Source organism: Hemitrygon akajei, chromosome 11 (genome assembly GCF_048418815.1).
Source record: "Hemitrygon akajei chromosome 11, sHemAka1.3, whole genome shotgun sequence".
Taxonomy (NCBI): domain Eukaryota; kingdom Metazoa; phylum Chordata; class Chondrichthyes; order Myliobatiformes; family Dasyatidae; genus Hemitrygon; species Hemitrygon akajei.
Genome location: NC_133134.1, coordinates 41,271,802 through 41,293,857, shown reverse-complemented (window position 1 = coordinate 41,293,857; position 22,056 = coordinate 41,271,802). Strand labels below are relative to the sequence as shown.

General features: G+C 41.1%; 1 protein-coding gene and 1 long non-coding RNA gene across 3 annotated transcripts in view; both read right to left on the bottom strand.

The window, feature by feature from the left end:
- Positions 1–962: 962 nt before the first annotated feature.
- On the bottom strand, positions 963–4,686 carry LOC140735522 (uncharacterized). Its single transcript, XR_012100765.1, has 3 exons — positions 4,615–4,686; positions 4,306–4,377; positions 963–4,163 (listed from the first exon to the last, which is right to left on the bottom strand). It is a non-coding gene; the product is annotated as an uncharacterized lncRNA (long non-coding RNA).
- Positions 4,687–16,649: 11,963 nt separating this feature from the next.
- LOC140735520 (putative sodium-coupled neutral amino acid transporter 10) overlaps positions 16,650–22,056 on the bottom strand; it is a 260,330-nt gene continuing 254,923 nt past the window's right edge. For both annotated transcript variants that reach the window (XM_073060693.1, XM_073060692.1), the window contains one exon: positions 16,650–18,941. In XM_073060693.1, the coding sequence (XP_072916794.1) occupies positions 18,934–18,941 (8 nt within the window). In that variant the 3' untranslated portion in view covers positions 16,650–18,933. The remainder of the gene's footprint in view (positions 18,942–22,056) is intronic.

The window sequence follows — 22,056 nt, the reverse complement described above, 5'->3', positions numbered from 1 at the left end:
TCAGTTTTACTGGAGATGAAGCCAAAATGACTTTTTCTTCTCGTTGTTAAATTATTCGTAGATACACTTAAAACTAACACAGGCAGAAAACATTAGATTAATCTTCTGTGATACTAGCATCAATATTTATTTGACATTTGAAAAACTTAGTAGTGGTATTCTAGCTGATTCTACTACTGAGGTAATTCGAGTTACGTTTATTAGTTAGTAGTAGTGAGTGATTGTTGCTGTCTTTAGAATAAGTGTGCCTTGTACTTTATTATGAAGTATTAACAAAAGGGGGAGTTTAGAGGAGATGGTTGTTGATGCTTATGCTGCTTTGCTACTGAGTAGATACTAGGCTGCATAGAACACCCGGATATATACCCCAGTCAATAAAATGCTCCTATTATGCCTCTTGCAGGTCTCAGATGCCCATGTCCCTGGTACCCTTCCTGGTGAGACTTCTCACGTTTCCAATCCTTTGTCTTTCACACTTTGTCTCCACACCAGTACTAACAAAATGTCCAGTTCATGAGAGCTGAGCATCAGAGCTCCATGTTGCTATTGTCACCAACCCCAAGTGTTTTGGGATCATTGACTTTGCCCTGCCATTTAAAATTAAGTGCGATGCAAAGGCAGCATTGAAATCTTTCCAATGGTTAATATCCATATTGCACTTGCAAAGATTGGTGACCCTTCAGTCTAATGGCAAACCACTAAAGGCCTCTGAAAGAAAACACTTACATATTCAATAGTTCAGTAGTTCCATTTAATATCAGCGAATGTATACAATATACAACCTGAATTTTTTTATTCTTCGCAGACATCCACAAAAACTGAAGAGTGCCCCAAAGAATGAGTGACAGTAAAAATGTTAGAACCCCAAAGCCTCCCTACTCCCCCCCACACACAAGCAGCAGCAAAGTAACAAACCTCCCCCACCCCCATTTACTTCAGCAAAAAGCATCAGCCTTCACCCACCAAACAAGCAATTGCAAAGCCTCCAAGAAAGACCACGATCTGCAGTTCCACAAAAATTAATTGTTCATCTGATAATTCGATATACCACGGGCTCTCTCTCTCTCTCTCTCCCTGATAAAGTTCAATTCAATTTGACCACTAACAATCAGTATTTCCACATGCATTTTCCCAGCAGTCAGTTTATGCCTCGGTTTTGCATTCTTCAGGCTAATTGTGAAGCCAGTGTTCTGAATCCAAATTGCACCAGCTGATTTTCATTTTAGTTTTATGCAACAATGAGAAGAAATTTAAGAGAGGTTTGGATAAATACATGAATGGGAACGGCATGGAGGGCGACGGTCCAGGTGTGGTTCGATGGTACTAGGCAGAATATCAGTTTGGCTCTATGACTGATGAAATACGCAAGTTATACCTTAACGTTTCTAGAGATGACCAAAGCTTGTAACCAAAGTAGGTCACACAGTTTACTTTTATTTGAATTTGCTTTACAGTCTACAAGGTATACATTACAACATCAAGTAGAACAGAATCTATTACATATTCTTATTTCCAGACATTCAAATTCATTTGTACATCATGTTGTTATTACACCCTTTGCTACCTGCTGACACTTCCCAATTCCTGGCCTCTTGAATTTGTGTCAGAATGAGCAAGAACTTCTCTGGATGACTATATCTTGCCGATTGGTTTCCAAACTGCTTGAATGCATCAACCAAAAATGTAATTATATTCAATTAATTATCTTCAACCCTATAGAACTTTCCTACAAATCTAATAATCGTTTTGCTTTGTTTTCATGTTTTCAGAGATCCTTTTGTAGTTTTACTTCAGATTTGAATAATTAAGAAAGTGGGAATTTGAACGAAGTGTTACTCACTATTTTTCTAGGGAGTATTAAATCCACAGAAGTTCAGAGGCAACCCTTTTTCTGATTTATGTAAAATTTTTCTTGGCAACCTTGTTAAGAAATTGACACAATCTATTTGGGTTTTTTTGGGCGCCTCCTCCTTGCTGTGAGAGACAGTGCTAACAGGACAAAAGACGAATAAAATGTTCTTATTGAGAAGCATCTGTAATATGCAATCGCTTGTGTTTGGAAAAGAACTTGTGTGTCTGGAACTCACTGGGTTTCTAAGCTTCAAGTCTGTATCTGTTGTGGACAAAATGATTGAGATCAGACAGCCACAGTACTATCAGTATATTATGCGACCATTAAAAAGTGTCTTGGTGTTTTTTCTCCCTATGATCCCTGCTTACCTGACAGGATCTCCTGGCCTTGCAATCAAATCCATAGTTTCTATGCAAATAGAAGAATTGTATCAGTAATTCTTTCAGCCTCTATACCAATAGGCACCTTCATGGTGTTGTATTCTTATTGAGTGAAACGTGTTGGAGAACTTTTCATGTTTGAATAAACTTTATTGATGTTATTTACTTTTGTTAATGTATGATGGAATGGAAAAGTGGGGTCAATGGAGGTTTATGTGAAGATGGAGGCAGGTTTTTGTAGAGAAACATTGTCCCTTTGTTAATGTTCATTCTGTTCAAAATGGCAATATTTTCTTAATGAGCGAAAAGTAAACTGGTGGAAGGACTCAACACTTTAAGCAACATCTGTAAAGGCAAAGGGATGTTTTGGGTCAAGAACTTGCATCAGGACTGATAAAAAGATTTTGATCCAAATTGTCAATCATCCCTTTGCTTTCACAGATGTTGTGTGGCCTGCTATTTCTCCCTCTGGTTTATCTTTTCTTCTGGCCAGTTTCCAGCATCTTCAGTCTCCTGTGACTCCAGTATTTTTCAATACTTCTTCCTGGCTTACACTGGGAAAGAACGCCAGCGACACCTAGTGGCTCCAATAAAAACACCAACAACAAACATATTACATATTCCAAAGCCAGTTGTATTTCAAAGAAGTATATAATAGTTGTTTTGCTCCAGTAAGCTAATGCCTGGTGAGTGGAATTTCTTCAGGTTGAAATTTATTCAGTTTAGGATATTTAAAAAAACAATTCAAACCTACAGTGCTAAAGGGGTTAATAGGAACCCAACAGTGCTGTTGAATTTGTGAGATTTGTTTCTGTACTTCTGTGCATTCTTTTCCTGATAATAAACACAGAGCAATGTTGGAAAAACTAGATTTACTTGCAGCTTAATTGTCATATTACAATCACAATTTTGGTTCTACAGGAAATGATCTCATCACTGTACTGGCCTACAAACACTGTTAATTGATGAAGGTTGATTGAAACTAATTGTCTTAATGACTGTTGCAATCCTTTGACGTTTGTGGCTTTTCTGTCTATTGTCATAGCAACCAGTGCATGTGCATTATTAAGCCACAAGAGTAATTCAATTGCTTGCCATCTAAGAAATAAAAAGCCCATGTACTGTTCTCATTTGAACTTCAGTTTACTTGCAAAGTTTTATACCAGGCAATCACCCAGCACCAAGCGAAAACAGAGTAACACACACAAAATGTTGGAGGGACTCAGCATGTCATGCAGCATCCAGTGAAAGGACTAAACAGCTGTTGTTTCGGGCCAAGATCCTTCATCAGGACAGATTGAAACAGATTTGTTGCCACAATAATCAAGTTGCTTTCCCATGGCAACATCTTTCGATCCCACTAAGTACTGATTTCCTGGTGCGCTGCTGGCGTTTAGGGTAGCGATGAAGGTCCTCCAACTCTGGTGGAGTTCAGGGCTTCCTTCACTGTGTCAGTAGCTTCCTCAGTTTTCACTATTGTCAGTCGTGTAAGTCCTGGGTGGGCACTCAGATGTAGGAGGATTCCCCATTGCTGTTTCCATAACAATTTTGTTTTACCTGTCGGGGTTGTTAGCCCTGAGCTGAACTCCCCAAAACCTGGAGGACCTGTGGACAACTCTTAGTCTGGCCTCTAACCTTTGACCTGCTTGGCATGGATGACCCTCCCAAGAGCCAAAGCATAAAGTCCTGACTCCAGCCAACATAGCTCTCCGGATCATCGAGGCACACAAGCCTCCAAGTTCATGGTCATCTTGGAGGACTAAATATTGACAAGAATATTAAATGTCAGATGTTCCAAAATATAAACGTGCTAAAACCTTTCTTAAAATAATGTTAAAAACCAAACACTAAGCGTCTGAGCTAAAGTGGGGGGAAAGTCCAGGCCATTTAGTCTCTCCATTGCAAATGCAGAAGCTGTTCGGAGATGAAATCTAAGGAAGTAAGAGCACAGGCAAGATAATGAAATGAGAAGGAAGCTTGCTGGAACATTATGAAGTGTACGAGAACCAATTAGAAGTGACAAATGGACGAGGTAATACAATTTCATTTCATCAAATTAAATGTCACTCCTACCTCATTGCTGTCAACTTGCAGGCTGGAGCACTCTCGTGACAGCTCCATTTCATGTCTGAAGGATGACGTCATCTAATGCAACACAAAGCTGATTCTATTATCTTGCAAAAGCAAGCTGAAAAATAAAGGGATTGACTAAAACTGGCTTCCTATCATATGATATTGGAAACTACAAATTAAATTGCTTTTTTAAAGGGGTTTCACAATAAACAGCTGTGTCTACAGCGTTTTAAAATTCAGGGTACACATTCTCAATCAGTCTGTTGATTTTTAACTCCCTCTTTTCTGGTAGGGAAAGAAAGGATTTACCTTCTATTTTCACAGTGACGGTCTGCTGACCCTGTTCGAGTATACTGGCTGTCGCATCGAAGTATTTCAAAGTTCAATGTTCAATGTGAAGTTCAAAGTAAATCTATTATCAAAGTATGTATATGTTACCAGACACTACCCTGAGATTCATTTTCTTTCAAACATTTACAGGAAAAATGAAGTACAATAGAATTACAATACAATACATAAGCAAAAACTGACAAACACCAATGTGCAAAGGACAAACTGTGCAAATAAAAATAATATGGAGAAGAAGTTTTAAAGAGTTCTTGAGAAGTATTGAACTTCATTACAGCTGTACCGCTGGTTAATGGTTGTGTGTGTGGTGATTGGTTACCCAGTCAACCAGTTCAGATGCTTGGCATGCCAGGTTCAAGATTCAAGTACATTTATTATCAAAAAATGTGTAAATTATACAACCTTGAGAGTTGCTTGCTCACAGGTAGCCACAAAGCAAGCAACCTGAAAGAACCCAATTAAATAAAAGAATAAAAATAGAAGACCAACACTCGATACAAGAGAGAAAGAAAAAAAAATGAAAGTCATGCGAACAATTGAAGTGAACAACAGCATTCCGAACCAAAATTGATTCCTCCGATCTAATTCCTGGAACAGCCCGGAATAGGTTCAAGGCCTCGGTGATCTGTTCATCATATTAGCGGGCACAGAGCATAGCATCTGGGGCCAGTCGTCATAGCCTCATGCCATGGAGATGACCATGGAGGAGAATGAGCAAAATCGGCTCCCAGGGCTATCCAACCTTGCAGCCGGGCCCCTTGTACAGGCACTGAATATCCTCAGCCCAGGCCCCCACTTCTTCTCTCGGTGCCCAGAACGATCCAGCCTCACTCCCGGGCCAGCGGTACAGGCATTGGAACTCCAGCTGCAGCACACCATCTTGGCTCATGCCCCGAACTTGCCTCGTCATCGCTCACCTCTTCACTGTTTGTGGCAATAACTTAACACAATTTACCTCAGAAAAGATATTTTAGTAATGTTTTTAGTCATATTTCTTTGCTTTTTGGCATTTGCTAGCACCATCTTAACTGGATGATTTGCTCTTTTTGCACAATAAATGTGATGCTGGGATGATGAACCCCAACTGCAATCAGTTTTGTACAGAATACATTCCTTCTACATCTCTTCTATTTACGCTCTCTCCTTACTGCAGCTGCCTGTAATGCTCTTCCTACAGTCCAGTCACCCTTACTAATGCATAGGGACTGGTATTTAAATCACGAGAGATCTTCCACAGATTAGTCAAGAAAGTTCCTGACAGTCATTCTCATAGAATCCAAGTTGGCAAATAACATACCAGACTTACCAATCATAACTCCCAGACATGCCCTGTCTTCTTACCATGACAGGTCAACCAGAGGCTATGCCAGACTGAGGCATGGGCCGAAGGAAATTAAATCCACTAAATTTAAGCCAAAAGACCATAAGACCATGAGACATCTAGTGATTCGTGAAAGATCTCTACTAACGCCTGCACAGTTTCTTCAGCTACCTCCTTCAGAACACTGGGGTGTAGTCCATCTGGTCCAGGTGACTGATCTGCCTTCAGATCTTGCAGTTTCCCAAAATCTTTCTCCTTGGTAAGAGCAACTACACTCACATCTGCCCCCTGACACGCTTGAATTTTTGGCATACTGCTGGTGACTTCCACGGTGAAGCAAATCATCCCTCTTAGTGTACGCTTCCAATCAACTTCGGCCAACTCCTCTCTCATGCCCCTTTACTGCACTGTAATACTGATATATCTGATCTTAGTTTCTCCCTCTCTTCTGATCCTATGGCTCTTCTTTCTAGGGATTTAATTTCATTTTTTACCAACAGAGCCACCCCACTTCCTCTACCTACCTGCCAGTCCTTTCAATACAATGCGTATCCCTGAACATGAAGTTCCCAACTGTGATCTTCCTTCAGCCATGACTCAATGATACCCACAATGTCCTACCTGCTAATCTCTAACTGCATTAAAGATCATCTACCTTATTTTGTATACTGTGTGCATTCAAATATAACATCTTCAGTACTGTATTCATCAACTTTTTAATTTCAAATTCTTATCCCTTTCTAAACTACACATTGCATCTACCTGTATATAGAAACTGTGCTATGCTCTGCCCTATTGCCCTGGTTCACATGCCCCTGGCAAATTAGTTTAAACTCTTCACCCCTCCCCACCATCCCCCCCAACAACTCTAGCAAACCTGTCCACATAGAAGTTGGTTCCCCTCGAGTTCCGGTGTTATCTGTCCTTTTCTTCCCCAGAAGAGATCCCAATAATCCAGAAATCTGAAACCCTCGCCCCTGCACCAATTCCTCAAACCCTTTGAAGTCTTGTCACATCAGGGCATACATGGACAACAAAACTTTCTCCTGATTAACCTTTCCCTCAATCCTTCATATTGAGTGAGAATTGGAAGAAAGACCGAACGTAGCAAAGGAACAGAATGTATTCTGGTTCAGAACATAGAATGATACAGCACATTAATGGGCTCTTCGGCCCATGATGTTGTGCCGATCTATATGAACCTGGTCCACGCTCAGTCTAGCTCTTCCCTGCCTCATAACCCATAGCCCTCCATTTGTATTTATCCATGTGCATATCTAAGAGTCTTTTAAATGTCCTTGGATGTTAAGCTCCCAACTATGATCTTCTTTCATAGGTCAAATCTTAAAAATTGGAGCCCAGCATCCTCTGTAGAAGAGGCAGTGAGAGGTTCGACCTGCTGTGGATGCTGAGTCAAACAGAATTTTCAAGATTAACATTTGCATTGGGAAATGACATTGACAGTCATGGGACTAAGGTAGCTACATTAATTAATGTTTAGAGATGAGCAATGATCTAATAATACAGAAAGAATGTCACAGCCTGGCAATCTGGGGCTTTCTGGCCAGTTACTGAATGAGTCCAGGCATTGCATCAGGGTTGGGTTTCTTTGGCTAATGATCTGAGCTAGATCACAGGTTGTTTTCTCTCTTTACAGTGCTTTTCTTTTTTTCCTTTTAATCATTGCTGTCTTCTTTGAATGAAGCTGTGAATTTCAGAAGTATTGCTAATTTAAAAGACTTGTTATAAATGAATAAATCCATGGAGCCCACAGCTTGATCATTCATAAAGAACATGGTGTCTCTTCAATACATTCCACTGTGGTTCAAGATTATTTGCCTTTCTCACACTCATTCCATGTATAGACTCTTTTATTCACATCCAACATTTTAACTAAGGCGAGTCTCGGTGCCTCTTGACAGGATGTAGAACTCTGAAGACAACTGAAACACCTCAAATTTACAGAATACCTTTAACACAGTACAATATTATAATTTTTAATAACAGGGGCGTCACAAAAGCATAACGGTTAGCACAATACTTAACAGTACAGGTGACCCAGGTTCAATTCCCACTGCTGCCTGTAAGGAGTTTGCACGTTCTCCCCGTGACTACGTGGGTTTCCTCTGGGTGCTCTGCTTTCCTCCCGCAGTTCAAAGATTTACCGGTTAGTAGGTTAATTGGTCATTGTAAGTTGTCCTGTGATTAGGCTTGGGTTAATTGGTGGGATTGCTGGGCGATACAGCTTGAAGGCACAGGCTGTATCTCAACAAAAATAAAATAGTTCATTTCACAGGAGTCACATAAAGAGATATTAACTTGCCAAAACCTGGTCAAGGAGGTAGAACAGAAAGGCTGGAGACACTCCGCAGGTGGATGGCTCTCTCTCTCTCTCACTCACTCACACACACACACACACACATCCTCCCTCTTCCCTCCCCATCCCCCTCCCTCATTCCCATCCTCCTCTGCCTCACCTCCCCCTCGCCTTGTCTCTTTTATATCATACATGCACATGCCTAGATATGCCCGTGCCTCCCACACACACGTAGTGTTACACATATGCTTTTACTTGCTCCTTTCCCATCCCACCTCATCCACCAAACTTAATCAGCTCCTTCCTTTGGTCTAATAGTACCATAGTGAAGGAAGAGATTACAGAGTTAAGGAGCGATCTGGTCATACAAGGATTCTTCTTTTTCTGATGTGGATCTTCCAAGGTTGCAAATTCTTCTATTGGCATGCACAATACAATTGGTTTACGCGGTGAAATGTGGCATTCAAATCATCGATCAGAAAGACTCTTAGAATTACATATGGGCAGAATTTCAATTCCAGTCATTCGAAATAAATGTACCATTTTGTGGCCATGCTGAATTCTACTCCACTTCTGAAATTCGGTTCCACTAAAGTCAATAATAATAATAATAATAATAATAATAATTACAATAATATTTGATGAATGAATTAATAAGTTTTACTCCCAATCTGTTCTTTTTTTTTCTACTGCCAGCTTCCAATACCTTAGCAAAAAAAAGGCTGATTCCTTTACTAAATCTTTGATAGATCTTCATACTGATCTAAGCCACGTCATCTTAAAACAAAAGTGTGTTTGTGCCTTCAGGAGAACAGGCATTGATTGGTGTGTGAAGCAGCTGCAATAGTAGAGATGAAAGGACAAACACAGACTGTGTTTGCAAAGTTCTAACAAGCAAGTAATGCTTTCAGCTTTTTCTTGCTGCTCCTGCATAATTCATTTGAAACCAAATTGAGAATCTACTACTAATGCACGAATTTACCTGGCATTGTCTGTGCACTGTCCTTCTTATTGAATAGGGTGAGGATGTTAGTAATATAGAATGGACTGTTTCTCCAGCCAAAGTTCAATGTTTGACATCGTTTAGTTTGGTATTGCACAAGCGGGTTGTTCTGATGTCCGAAAATGTATCCAAACTCCAAGTTCAGAAGAACAAACTTACTTCACCAGCTTCACAGTTCAGTTTCCCCTATTCTCGAGGTATGTTTTCCTCAATTTCTATTTAATACTTAAAATTGGAATGTAAGTTTGTAATACCAATGTACAATGTATGTAAGGCAGCTCCTCGATGTTCCCAGATGATCTTATTGTTACAGTTCCTTCTCGAGTTTTGCCAGGACCCTCTGCTGATGCCACACGCTGATTAACAGAATCTATTACAAAGACTGAAATATTGTGAGAATTATAATTTTCTGTTGAAAAAGAACAGTCCCCCAGTGGAGCTTGTTCTACTATGTCTCCAAGAGAAACTGGTTTGTGTGCTTGCCCAAAGTTGCTTTCCATTTTTATCAAGATACCTTTCAGACAACATATTTTGTAGATTGCTTTCAAGTGTCTTATAGTCACAATCTGATAAATCCAGAAATGTCTGTTTAAAACATATTTACATTCATCCACTTTTTTGGTTGGAAAATATATTGGCTCATTAAAACCACACAAGCTTCCAGAAAACTACTAAGTTGTTTTAACTGGATGTCATGAATTGACACCATCCTACTAACTTTATCCCCACTGACGTGATTTGAAGCTGCTGGGCTCAGTTAATAAAGATCCTGAAAGTTCTGTTCCATGGAACATAATTTTCTGTGTGTCCCCTGCTAGAATCTTGGCAAAAACCTCACTGTCAGATACACACACATGGACCACCAGGCATATAAATTAATGCCAAACACTGAGTAACGTATTTTGATATTGCTGACGCACATGAACAACTAAGGTTTCCACGGTGAAGGAGGCCACAACAGAGAGGCAGAGAGATGCACTGGCAATAATTAAAGGGATGCAGACCTCTCCGACCTGCTATCGTGGAGCCCCAAATACTCACTTCCTTTCAACTAGCTTCTGCTTTGAATATTTTTACTGGTGTTCACTCCCACAAACCTTTCGCTCAAAGTCAATGTCCTTTAGTTCCTTGACTGTGTGCCTGATTTATGTTGATATTTTCACCATAGACCTTACCTTAGCCCCCTCCATCCTCTCCCCAAATGAAACCCCACCATTCGCTCTATTCCTCTTCCTGACTTATACCAGAATCAGAATTTGATTTACTATCACTGGCATATGTCATGAAAATTGTTATATGGCAGCACTAGATTGCAATACATAACAACAGCAAATGTAAATTACAGTAAGGGGTATTTGATTGATGGCATCCGTTAGTCTCGCAAGACCATGGATCTGTGCCTGGATTTTCTCCAGGGCGCAGGCCTGGGCAGGGTTGTATAGGAGACCAGCAGTTGCCCAAGCTGCAAGTCTCCCCTCTCCACGACACCGATGTTGTCCAAGGGAAGGGCAAGAGCCGATACAATTTGGCACCAGTGACGTCGCAGGAGTTGCCAGAACGAGGTTGAAGGTAACATCGGACTGCCTTAGGGACTCCAGCTCTGGATTTCTCCTCCAAAGCCTTTCCCGTAAGTGGGTATGGCCGCAAGGCAGCGGAGGTTTGAAATCAGAGCTTATATATGGTTAAATTAAATAAGCAGTGCAAAAAGAGAGGGAAAAAAAGTGGTGAGGTAGTGTTCATGGGTTCAATGTCCATTCAGAAATCTGATGGCGGAGGAGAATCCATTCCTGAATCACTGAGTGTGCATCTTCAGGCTCCTGTACCTCCTCCCTGATGGTAGCAATGAGAAGAGGGCATGGACTGGGTGATGGGGTCCTTCACAATGGATGCCTCCTTTTTGAGCTTTCGCTCCTTGGAGGTGCCCTGGCTGTTGAGGAGACTTGTGCCCACGATGGAGCCGACTGAGTTTACAACTTTCTGCAACTTATTTTGATCCCCTGCAGTGCACCCCCACCCCGACGCCCCCCACCCCACCCCCCGTCCCAGATGGTGATGCAGCCAGTTAGAATATTTGACATGGTACATCTGTAGAAATTTGCAAGTGTCTTTGGTGACGTACTGACTCTCCTCAAACTCCAAATGAAATACCAACCATACCAACAACTCCAATCCTCTCCCCACTCCTCCATTCTAATTCAATTAATCTCTATTAACATCACCCGTTTTGTGATCTTCTCTAATAACACTGTGCCGTCATCTGTTCCGCCCAGCCTTTCCTGCTGACCACGATGCCTATCGATGTTAATGCCATCTGCCCTCATTCGGTCCTTATTCTTTCAGTAATCTCCTAATCAAATACCTGTACAAAGAAACATCCCGATGAATCTTCTGCAGTCTGTCTAATGCTACCACATCTTCCTGTAACGTAGCAACTAGAAGAGTACACGACACCCCAGTTGTACCCTGATCAATGTTTTGTGCAGGTGTGACATTGACATCCCAATGCCTTGGTCTATAAAGGCAGGCGTGCCATATTCTTATGCATATCAGGCCTGTTCAATTGCTGTAATAAGCACAAGGAACTCAGCAGGTCAGGTAGCACCAATGGATGGAAATGAACAGTCGATGTTTCGGCCGAGACTTTTCATCAGGACAGTGGATGAAGGGTCTCGGCCCCAAACATTGATTGTTTATTCCCATCCATGGGTTCAGCCTGACCTGCTAATCTCCTCCAGCACATTGTGTGTTTTGCTTCAGATTTCCAGCATCTGCAGCACCTCTTGTGTCTGTGTTCAATTGGGGTGATGCCCTGGGTTTTATTAACTCTCAGTGCCAGAGTCCATGAAGTCGTTGTCAGAAGTTCATCTGGGAAGCTGATGCTGTGTTTGCAGATGATATTACTGAGACCCAAAAAGAAGAGGAGATATGGAGGAGGTAGGAATGAGGGGGTGGGGGAAATGCTGGAGGGGAGACGAGGGGGAAAGCACCAGTACCATGCAGATGCCGAGAGAGAAGCCATTAGTGGAAACGCCCAGGCTGTGGGAAGAATATAAACACGAGTGTGCTCACATCTAAACCTGAATATTGTAGTTGGCCAGCAGCCGGTCTTGACGTGCACAACTATTGCTCACCACTGGAGAGCAAAATTAATTTCATCCCCTTATATTTCTCAGCAGACATTTGAGCCAATCCTGGACATAATTTGTTCCAGTTCACTTCCTTCAGCTGCCTTCACTCAACATTGGAAAAATTTCTGATCATAAATATAATGACCTCAGGGTAAAACCCCTCACCATTTCTCCAGGTGGTAGTAGCATGGTGAAGGCTGAAGAATGCCAGGTATTATCTTGTAATGTGCTGAAGTAATCTTTAGTCATTCATGAAGCTGCAAGGCAGGATATTCAGTTACGGAACTTCACAGTTACCTAGAGATATTCCTAAATAGCAGCCAGGTTGGGGAATCCAGACAGCTCCTTTTCCTAATACAGACATTTGATCATATAATCCAGATGACTCATCAGTGTCAACCTGCTACACATTTATAGATGTTAATGTCAGATACTGTCGCTGCAAAGAGTAGTGGATATGGCCTAATTCAACGTAGCTAGAGCCCTCCCCACTGCTGACCATACCTGCATGGAATGTTGATGCAAGAAGGCAGCGTCCAACATCAGGGACCCCCAACACCCAGGTCATGCTCTCTTCTCACTGCTGCCATCGAGGAGAAGGTACGAGAGCCTCAGGACTCATGTCAACAGGCTCAGGAATGGTTATTACTCCTGAAACATCAGGCTCTTGAACCAGAGGGGATAACTTCACTCAACTTCACTGGTCCTATCACTGAACTGTTCCCTCAACGTACGGACTCAATTGATCTCATGGTCTTGGTCTTTATTGTTTATTTATTATTATTATTTCTTTTTGTATTTGCAGTTTGTTGTTGTTTGTACTCTACCCTGTTGGTGCAGTCTTTCATTGATTCTATTATGGTTATTGGATTTATTGGGAACGCCTGCAAAAAAAATTGATCTCAGCGTTGTATATGGTGACATGTATGTACTTTGATAATAAACTTATTTTGTACTTTGTACTTCGAACATTAAATCTCGGTTCTTTCAGTCTAATAAGTTTATTGTAAAATAGCCCGCCTCACTATCAAAGAAATGCAGAAGTATTTTAATGTTCTGGTTAAAATGTATCTCTCAACCAATATGACTAATAAGAAAAGATCATCTTGCTATTTATGGGAGCTTGCTGTGCCTGATGGGTTGGCAGAGAGTTGATGGTTTTAAATTGATCTGTAACAGACAGGAAAGAAGCTATAAAAACAGAAAAACATTCATTTTATGCTTTCTTTTTCTAAAGCTTGGTTATTTGTAGAATGTCTACCAAAAATTCCCTCTCTCAGCTACTGAACCGAGAAGCCAACTTAATTTCATCAAGTCTAATATGGAGGTACATTTTCTGCATGGGGTGCATGGAAAGGGGGTCAGGCAGTGGCGTCAGTTCACCTGTAACTTGGTGAGCTTATGCATAGGTGCACAACATCAAGGAAACAAAAACATACCACTCCAAAAACAGGCTCTTTAGGAATCTTATGCATTTGCCTGCATGTACGGGAAGAACATCAGCCCTTTCCCTTTTGAAGCTTAGGGCTGTTCTTGTGAAAGATGTTTGTAAAATGGCTCTGTATGCCAATAGGGTCAACATAGAGCCAAGATTTGATGAAAGGCTGTTCCAGTATCAAGTTCTGATCATTCTCAGGACAAAAAGTTGGCAGCTCCATTCGGCATTGATGGAAGAATGAAACTGACACAGAACATACCATTGATTGTGATCATTGTGTCATTGAGGAGTTTAAATACATTAAGTAATGTTTTTGAGGTTTCCTTACTAACACCATAACATAAAATTTCTTTGAATAAATAACAAGTAGGACAGACAAAAGAGAATCAGTTGATACTGTGCACTTGGATTTTCAGAAGGCCTTTGAAAAGGTGCCACACATGAGACTGTTTAACAAGCTACAAGCCCATGGTATTACAGGAAAGATTCTAGCATGGATAAGCCAGTGGCTGATTTGTAGGAGGCAGAGAGTGGGAATAAATGGAGCCTTTTCTGGCTGGTTGCCGGTGACCAGTGGTGTTCCACAGAGGGCTGTGTTGGGACTGATTCGTTTTACATTATATGTCAATGATTTGGATGATGGAATCGATGGCTTTGTTGCAAAGTTTGCAGAAGATATGTAGAGTGGCTGGTAGTTTTGAGGAAGTAGAGAGGCTACAGAAGGACATACAGATTAGGAAAATGGTAAAAGAAATGGCAGATGGAATATAGTGTTAGGAAATGTTTAATCATGCACTTTGGTAGAAGAAATGAAAGGATTGACTATTTTCTAAGTGGAATGAAAATACAAAATGTTGAGGTGCATAGGGACTTGGGAGTCCTTGTGCAGGATTCCCTAAAGGTTCATTTGCAGGTTGAGTCTGTGGTAAGGTAGGAAAATGCAATGTTAGCATACATTTCAAGAGGACTAGATGTAAAAGCAAGGATATAATGTTGAGACTTAATAAGGCACTGGTGAGCCCTCACTTGGAGTATTGTGAGCAGTTTTGGTCCCTTTATCTTAGAAGGGATGTGCTGAAATTGGAGAAGGTTCAAAGAATGTTCACGAAAATGATTCCAGGATTGAATGGCTTGTCATATGAAGAGCGTTTGATGGCTCTGGACCTGTATTCACTGGAATACAGAAGAATGAGGGGTGACCTCATTGAAACCTATTGAATGCTGAAAGGCCTCAGTGGAGTGAATGTGGAGAGGATGTTTCTTATGGTGGGAGAGTTTAAGACCAGCGGTCACAGCCTCAGGATAGAGGGCCAACCTTTTAGAATGGAGATGAGGAGGAATTTCTTTAGCCAGAGAGTGTTGAATCTGTGGAATTCTTTGCCACAGGCAGCTGTGGAGGCCAAGTGGATATTTAAGGCAGAGGTTGATAGATTCTTGATTAGTCAGGGCATGAAGGGATACAGGGAGAAGGCATGAGATTGGGGTTGAGAGGAATATTGGGTCAGCAATGATGAAATGGCAGAAAAGACTTGCTGGACCAAATGGCCGAATTCTGCTCGTGATTTTATGGTCTAAAATAGAGACTGCTGACATACGGTATTTTCAACATATTTATGATAAGTTGCATTTTATACATATCTCAAGATGTGTTGTACAACACTGATACCAAGAAGCTCTGATCATGGACATGTGTCAAGAACATTAAATAAGAATTCTACAAAACTGGAGTTTAGGGAAGATTGTCCAGGATTCTGTCCCTGATGGCAGAAGGTACAATAATTAATGGTGGAATGGAGGAAGGGGGTGTTTACATATGGATTGAAGTCATGCATACTTCTTGAAGAATTGTATGGCTGGAGGAGGTTTCAGAAAAAAAATAATTTGCTGGGAACTTAGTGTGAGGAGGAGAATGTTTTAAGAAGGTTGATAGGCAGAGAGCCAAAGTAGGAGAGGGAACCCAGTCATCATGTAAGTAACGGCAGGGGCCTTCTGGCTGGATGGCAGAGCTTTGTGCAATGAAGAGTCAGCAAGTGACAAATAAAGGACTGGAAGGAAAGTGACAATCAGGAGCCAGCCCTGCATTGATTATTACTTAAATAAATGACTTACCTCTTTAAATGCTGCTGCAGTGTGCTGTTGCTGCCAGTGCAGCTCTCCGTTCCAAAACCGCAGCCTCGGCTTCTCACCCGCAATGTTACTGGTTTAGTGGGCTGGTTAGCAACTGAAAATAAGCCTTAGGCCAGCAAACCTTGGCATTTTGTTTAACAGTTATTTTCTGTGCTTACAAATTTCAATAAATATTTATAATGGTTGTCCAGTATGTAATAAGCACAAGGGATTTTACGGATGCTGAAATCCAGAGTAACACGCTCAAAATGCTGCAGGAACTCAGCAGGTCAGGCAGCATCTATACAAAGGAATGGAGTCAACATTTCAGGCCACAATCCTTTATTAGGACCGGCCGTTGTGACTGGACCCTCAACAATCCCTAATGAAGAGTCTCGGCCCAAAATGCTGACTCTTTATTCATTTCCATTGATGCTGCCTGACCTGTTGAGGTCCTGCAGAATTTTGTGTGTGCAGTATGCATGAATATATGCCCTTAATAACTGTGTGTTTCGTGATACAGCTTTTGATATACTGCTGTAGCAGACACTGCTGTTGACGACACTCAATAAAGGATGTTTCGTTAATAGATTTATCTTTGTTACTTGCTTTAGTGGATGGCAGTACCAAAGAGCCAATGGACTGTAAATTGTATCCATAAAATCCTGGCTAAAATGCTCAGTAAATGATAGCCACATCTCTGATTACCATTTGAGACATGTACAAAACAGTTGGTTGAGAGTTTTTGTTTAATATATGACACAACTTTAAAGACACTACCTGAAACTGAGAATGAGTTATTAGCATCGTACTCAGATGTGGTATAACTTGCACCATTGCCTGTGCATCGATTTTTGGATAATAATGTAAATAAGCTTATTATTTCAAAAGTGCATTTTGAGGAAAAATCATTGGGTCTCATTGTAGATTTTCCACATAAAATGGGATTTTACTCATATTTGCTCCACTAAACCGATGCTTACACCAGATGAGGGACATACAAAAAATACAAAAATTAAGAAATCTACCTTTAAATAAAAATCAGTGGCTGATGCATTAAATTGTGACTCTCACAGATGCCTGTAGAGATTGCAGCTGCTACTTGGATTCATCGAGCACAGGTTACAGACTACGTGAACTCGATCCATGGTTTTGACAGTGTAGTGGCGTAAAAAGGTCACACGGGAAAATGCAGACATGTGAACTCTGTAGGCGTAGGGCAACCCCACCCCAAACTCCATTATAATCATCTTTATAGAGACCTGTGTCACACATGCCTCGCCATTTAGCCAGAAAACACAACATAGACAGCGCTAGACAGCGACTTCTTCGAGCTCCTCTGCAGAAACAGCTTATTTCTACCTTTAGTGTCTCTCTTTTTCCTTTTTAAGGTGGATGGGGTTCTGTCGAAGACCCTGACCTAGCCCTGCACTCAAACTTCTGTTCTTTATGACGATGGTTCCCGCTGCTGGGGGCTCACCGACCGGCCATTTTTTTATTGACACCCTGGAGTGCGCCTTCAAAGTTCTGAGGCTTCACGGCCCTGAGGTTGAGCCAATTCTATGCTGGTACCGCTGAGTGAAGCGTCGCAGGAGAAAACAGAATATCGGGAATAGCAGGTCAGCTGTCGGGCCTCTGTACTCAGATCGCCTCTCTCTTCCTCTCTCACTGGTTGCTGATTCTCGTCTCAGAACAGAAAACAGAGACATGGCAGACTCTAACACTTTAAATCAGCGAGCTGTTTTGTCTATGTCTCCCCTCTCGTAGAGTGACACCTCAGAGACACCTCCCTCTCCCCTTATGAGGGATAGAGAGAGCCCGTGGCATATCCAATTGTTGGGCGAAGGATTCGTCTTTGTTGTTCTGAAGATCATGGTCTTTCTCGGGGGCTTGGCTATTGCTTGCTTAATAGGTGGAGTATGCTGATGCTTTTTGTTGAAGTAACTGGGGGAGGGGGAAGGTCAGTGCTCAGCTACTGCTTGTGTGTGGGAGGTGGAAGTGGGGGGGGCCTTGTTCTAATGTTTATACTGTCATTCATTCTTTGGGCACTCCTCTGTTTCTGTGGATGTCCGTGAAGAACAAGAATTTCAGGTTGTATATAGTATACATTCTCTAATATTAAATGGAATGATTGAACTATTGAACTATATCTGTTATGTACATGACCTCAAGTTTGCAATAAGCACCATGACACACATTTCACAAAAATTGAACTCTTTAACAGAAACAGACGGACAGCAACTCATCGATGTCCCAGTCAAGATCTTTTCATTCATATTGTCCATGACTTACTCTATGTTGTGCTAGGAATTAAGATCACACTATTGCTCCAATTTCTGCGGCAAGACAGAAATGAGAGTTGGGTGCAAGTGCATAAATGATGCTGGAAGAAAAGCCAACATCACTGGAGTGAGCGTTGAACAAAGCTCTCAATGGGTGGCACTTCCAACGGAAATTGTTGCTATCACATTGCAACATGTGCAAAAAAACTTCTTGTGCGTGTTTAATACATGAAGTACAAGTGGTATCTGCTCCACGGTGCCTAGCTGCTGTTCATCAACTCTGCACTGTGTGGTAGCCTGAGCTTCTCTAATGCACACTTTCACTTACGGTACCTCTTGATTCATGTTTTGCTGATAAGAAGAATAGTGTCAGTCGCCGTCATTCAAATTCAATCTGGGGTTTTCCAATTTCATTTCAATGTGTTGGGAAACTTCTTCATATCTGGGTCCCAATTCTCTGTGTGTGTACTTTGCCTTTGTTGTTTTCATCCTTTGTCTGCTAAAACATAAATACCTTCATTCCGGTCCTTTCACAAAGTTCTCTTCCCCATGATGAAGGGGTACTCAATATCTAAACAGGCAATTCCTCATGCTCGGATCTTCTTTGTTGATGTCGTTGTTGTACATTTTTCAACCCCTTGAATGCAGGTTTGTTTGCACTCTCCACTCCACTTGAAGAGATTGATTAAGGTCCTGTGCATGGGGGCGGGCAGGAAAGATACGAGAATGTTAGGTTACTGTCAGAGGTGGCTTGCCAAATTCCAGACTTCACTCGCCTGGATGTATAGTAGAGAGTGCAGAACAAGGGGATGCTTCCTCAAAATTAAATCTAATCCGGTCAAGAGTAATATGGAATATTCCTTACAGAGCTTCAATCAACACTTCCAAAGAAAGATTACATAATTGGGTTTCTTGAGTTTTTTTTTAATCATAGGAATATAGGAGCAATAGAGGACCTATACCCTGCATGACTATTCAGTATGATTGTCCAGATTCAATACTCTGTTCCAGCTTTCCCCCCAAATCCCTTGATCACTCTTGTCCTAACTAAAATGTCCTGACTCCCTCTTGAGCAATTTGGCCTCAATCACTTTCTGCAGCAGAGAATTCCATAGGTTCACCCCTCTATGGAAGAAGAAGTTTCTCCCCATTCCAGCGTTAAATGGCTTTCCTCTTATCCTTGGACTGTGACTGCTAGAAAAGCTTATTAATAAGAACAGACTCTTGAGGGTAGATAGGTTAACAAGAATAGAAATAGTACAAGCTCCTCACTGATGATTAAGCTCCTATTTATCCGCACAAAATGCGTACTGCACTTATAGCAAATTATTCTGTCATTCTTTTCTTCTTAAAATTTTTCAGGGATAAATTACTTTTATGTACATAAGTTAACCCTAACCCAGTAGTAGTGGCAGTCCACTATGGCATTGATTACCCTGTGTTTTTAGTGATAATGATGTCTCACATATGAATAACAGTGATTGACTAAAGGGCACTTGGTAACTAGGGAGCTGTACACGGGAACCAGTCTGGTCATTCGATTGGACATTTTAGTACATCTACATAATTGAGGAAATGCAGCAAACTGGATAAGGAAGACAAGTTTCCATGATGCACCTAACCCATGGAAGTTAGACAATGAATTTGATTATCTTTGAGAAGCCATTAGACCATAAGGAATAGGAGAAGAATTTGGCCATTTTGCCCTGAGTCCATTCTATCATTTGCTTATGGCTGATCTATCTTCCCTCTCAACCCCACTCTCTTGCCATCCCCCCATAACTTTTGATTCCCTTTTTAATCAAGAACCTATAAACCTTTGCTTTACAGTAAATATACTCATTGACTTGGCCTCCACGGTTATCTGTGGCAAATAATTCCACAAATTCACCAGCCTCATCTCTGTTCTAAAGGGACATTCTTCTATTTTGAGGCTGGATTTCTCTAGTCCTAGAGTCTTCTGCTATTGGAAACATCCTCTCCATGTCCACTCTATCCGGGCCTTTCAATATTTGGTAGGTTTCAATGACATCCCCCCTCATTCTTCTAAACTGCAGCGAGTACAGGCCCAGAGCCATCAAACTCATGTGTTACCCTTTTATTCTCAGGATCATTCTTGTAAACCTCTTCTCAATCCATTCCCATGCCAGCCCATCCTTTCTTAGGTATAGGGCCCAAAACTGCTCACAATACGCCAAACCTCTGGATATCGGATTCCGGTGGAGGCTGACAGGAGGGTGAGCACAGACAGATGTTGACCAACTGATGTCATTTTGGCTTTTAGAAAGGATTGAAAAAAACTTTGGGAATCAAGTGCAACACCCACAGAATGCTGAGGAACTCAGCAAATCAGGCAGAACCACTGGAGATGAAGATAGGAAGCAGGTGATGGGTTATACTGTGCAGGTTTGAAGAACATTGTCAAGCAATTCTGACTGAACACCAGTTTGTTATTGTGCAGTGCAAACTTTATGGTTCAATTGCAACTATGACCTGAGCAGTCCATGGAGCAGGTGGCAAACTTTACTTTCCTTAACACATGATAACTGGTGTATTCAAACAAACATCTGCCATCCATTTAGACTGAAATCCACACTTGCACTTTGGCCCTGATTCATTTCATCTAAATTGCTCGAGCAAGTTACAGCTCTGTAACATAATCTCATCCATTTGACACTGTTTATGTACCATAGTTAATTCAGAACTTTAAACACCTGGAGAATATATCTTGTCTGAGGTACAGCATTACAGCTTTTGTAAAAATCCTCCTGAATCTCTGCTGTAGTGGCAAAACGTAAGTTCAGGGGCAGCTCAGTCTTCATAATATATATAATTTACCTGGCTGAGAAACTCTACCCCAGTTTTCAGACCATGGTTGAATGTCCCAGCTGGAAACATTAACTGGTCATTTGGAAAATGGATTAACAAGAAAATTGTACTTGTTTTTAAATTAAAATGGGAATGTTTTGGTGAATGGACGTAGGACAGGAACTGAATGTTCCAGACTTCTATGTGGTCTAATAGTCAAACCTCTGTACACATCTGAACTCCATAACCACTTCAAAGTTCTACTCAATAAAGTTCTATTAATTTTTATCATAGAAATTCTCATATTACAATTGAAATATATTATGGAACATAAGCACTTTAATGTTATTTTATAAATAATACCTGATCCAATAATTTGTAACATTGATTGAGCACTCCAATGATAAATAATAATTTTAGTCTTTGGCAGATGGAATCTAGAGATAAACAAGCTGGGACCATTCTCTATAGAAGTCCTCATTATGTCATCAAGTTCATCAATAATTAGATGATTGCTCTAAGACAGTAAGGTTGGGAGGTCACCTAATATAAGTAATATAAAGGCATTGTCAGCAACAGGAGTCTGGAGAACTAATTGCCCATGAGGTTCAGTGCCTTCAGGAAAAATAGGTTGTCCCTTTTTTCTCCAGATCTGTTTCATTTTCCATTATTTATCTCTTTGGCCATCCTATTCTGAGCTGTGGGCATGGACCCACTGGAGTAGTTAAGCGTTAATTGGAGCTAATCTTTGTGGGGTCTAGCCTCATTGTCTATTCACTGAGCACCTTGACTCTTCAAACTGGAAGGTGTGTAATGACTTGGGAAGGAGCTGATCTTGTGTATGGTTATAAAATCCTAATGATTATAATGTGGAACCACAAGCCAGAGGCCATGAGCCCAACTGTGGCTGGTTGCAAATGAAATTTTGCTATTGGTCATCAGCAGTGGAAAATTACTTTGAAAGTTGTAGAACTTAAACATTAGTTCAGTCACTACGAAG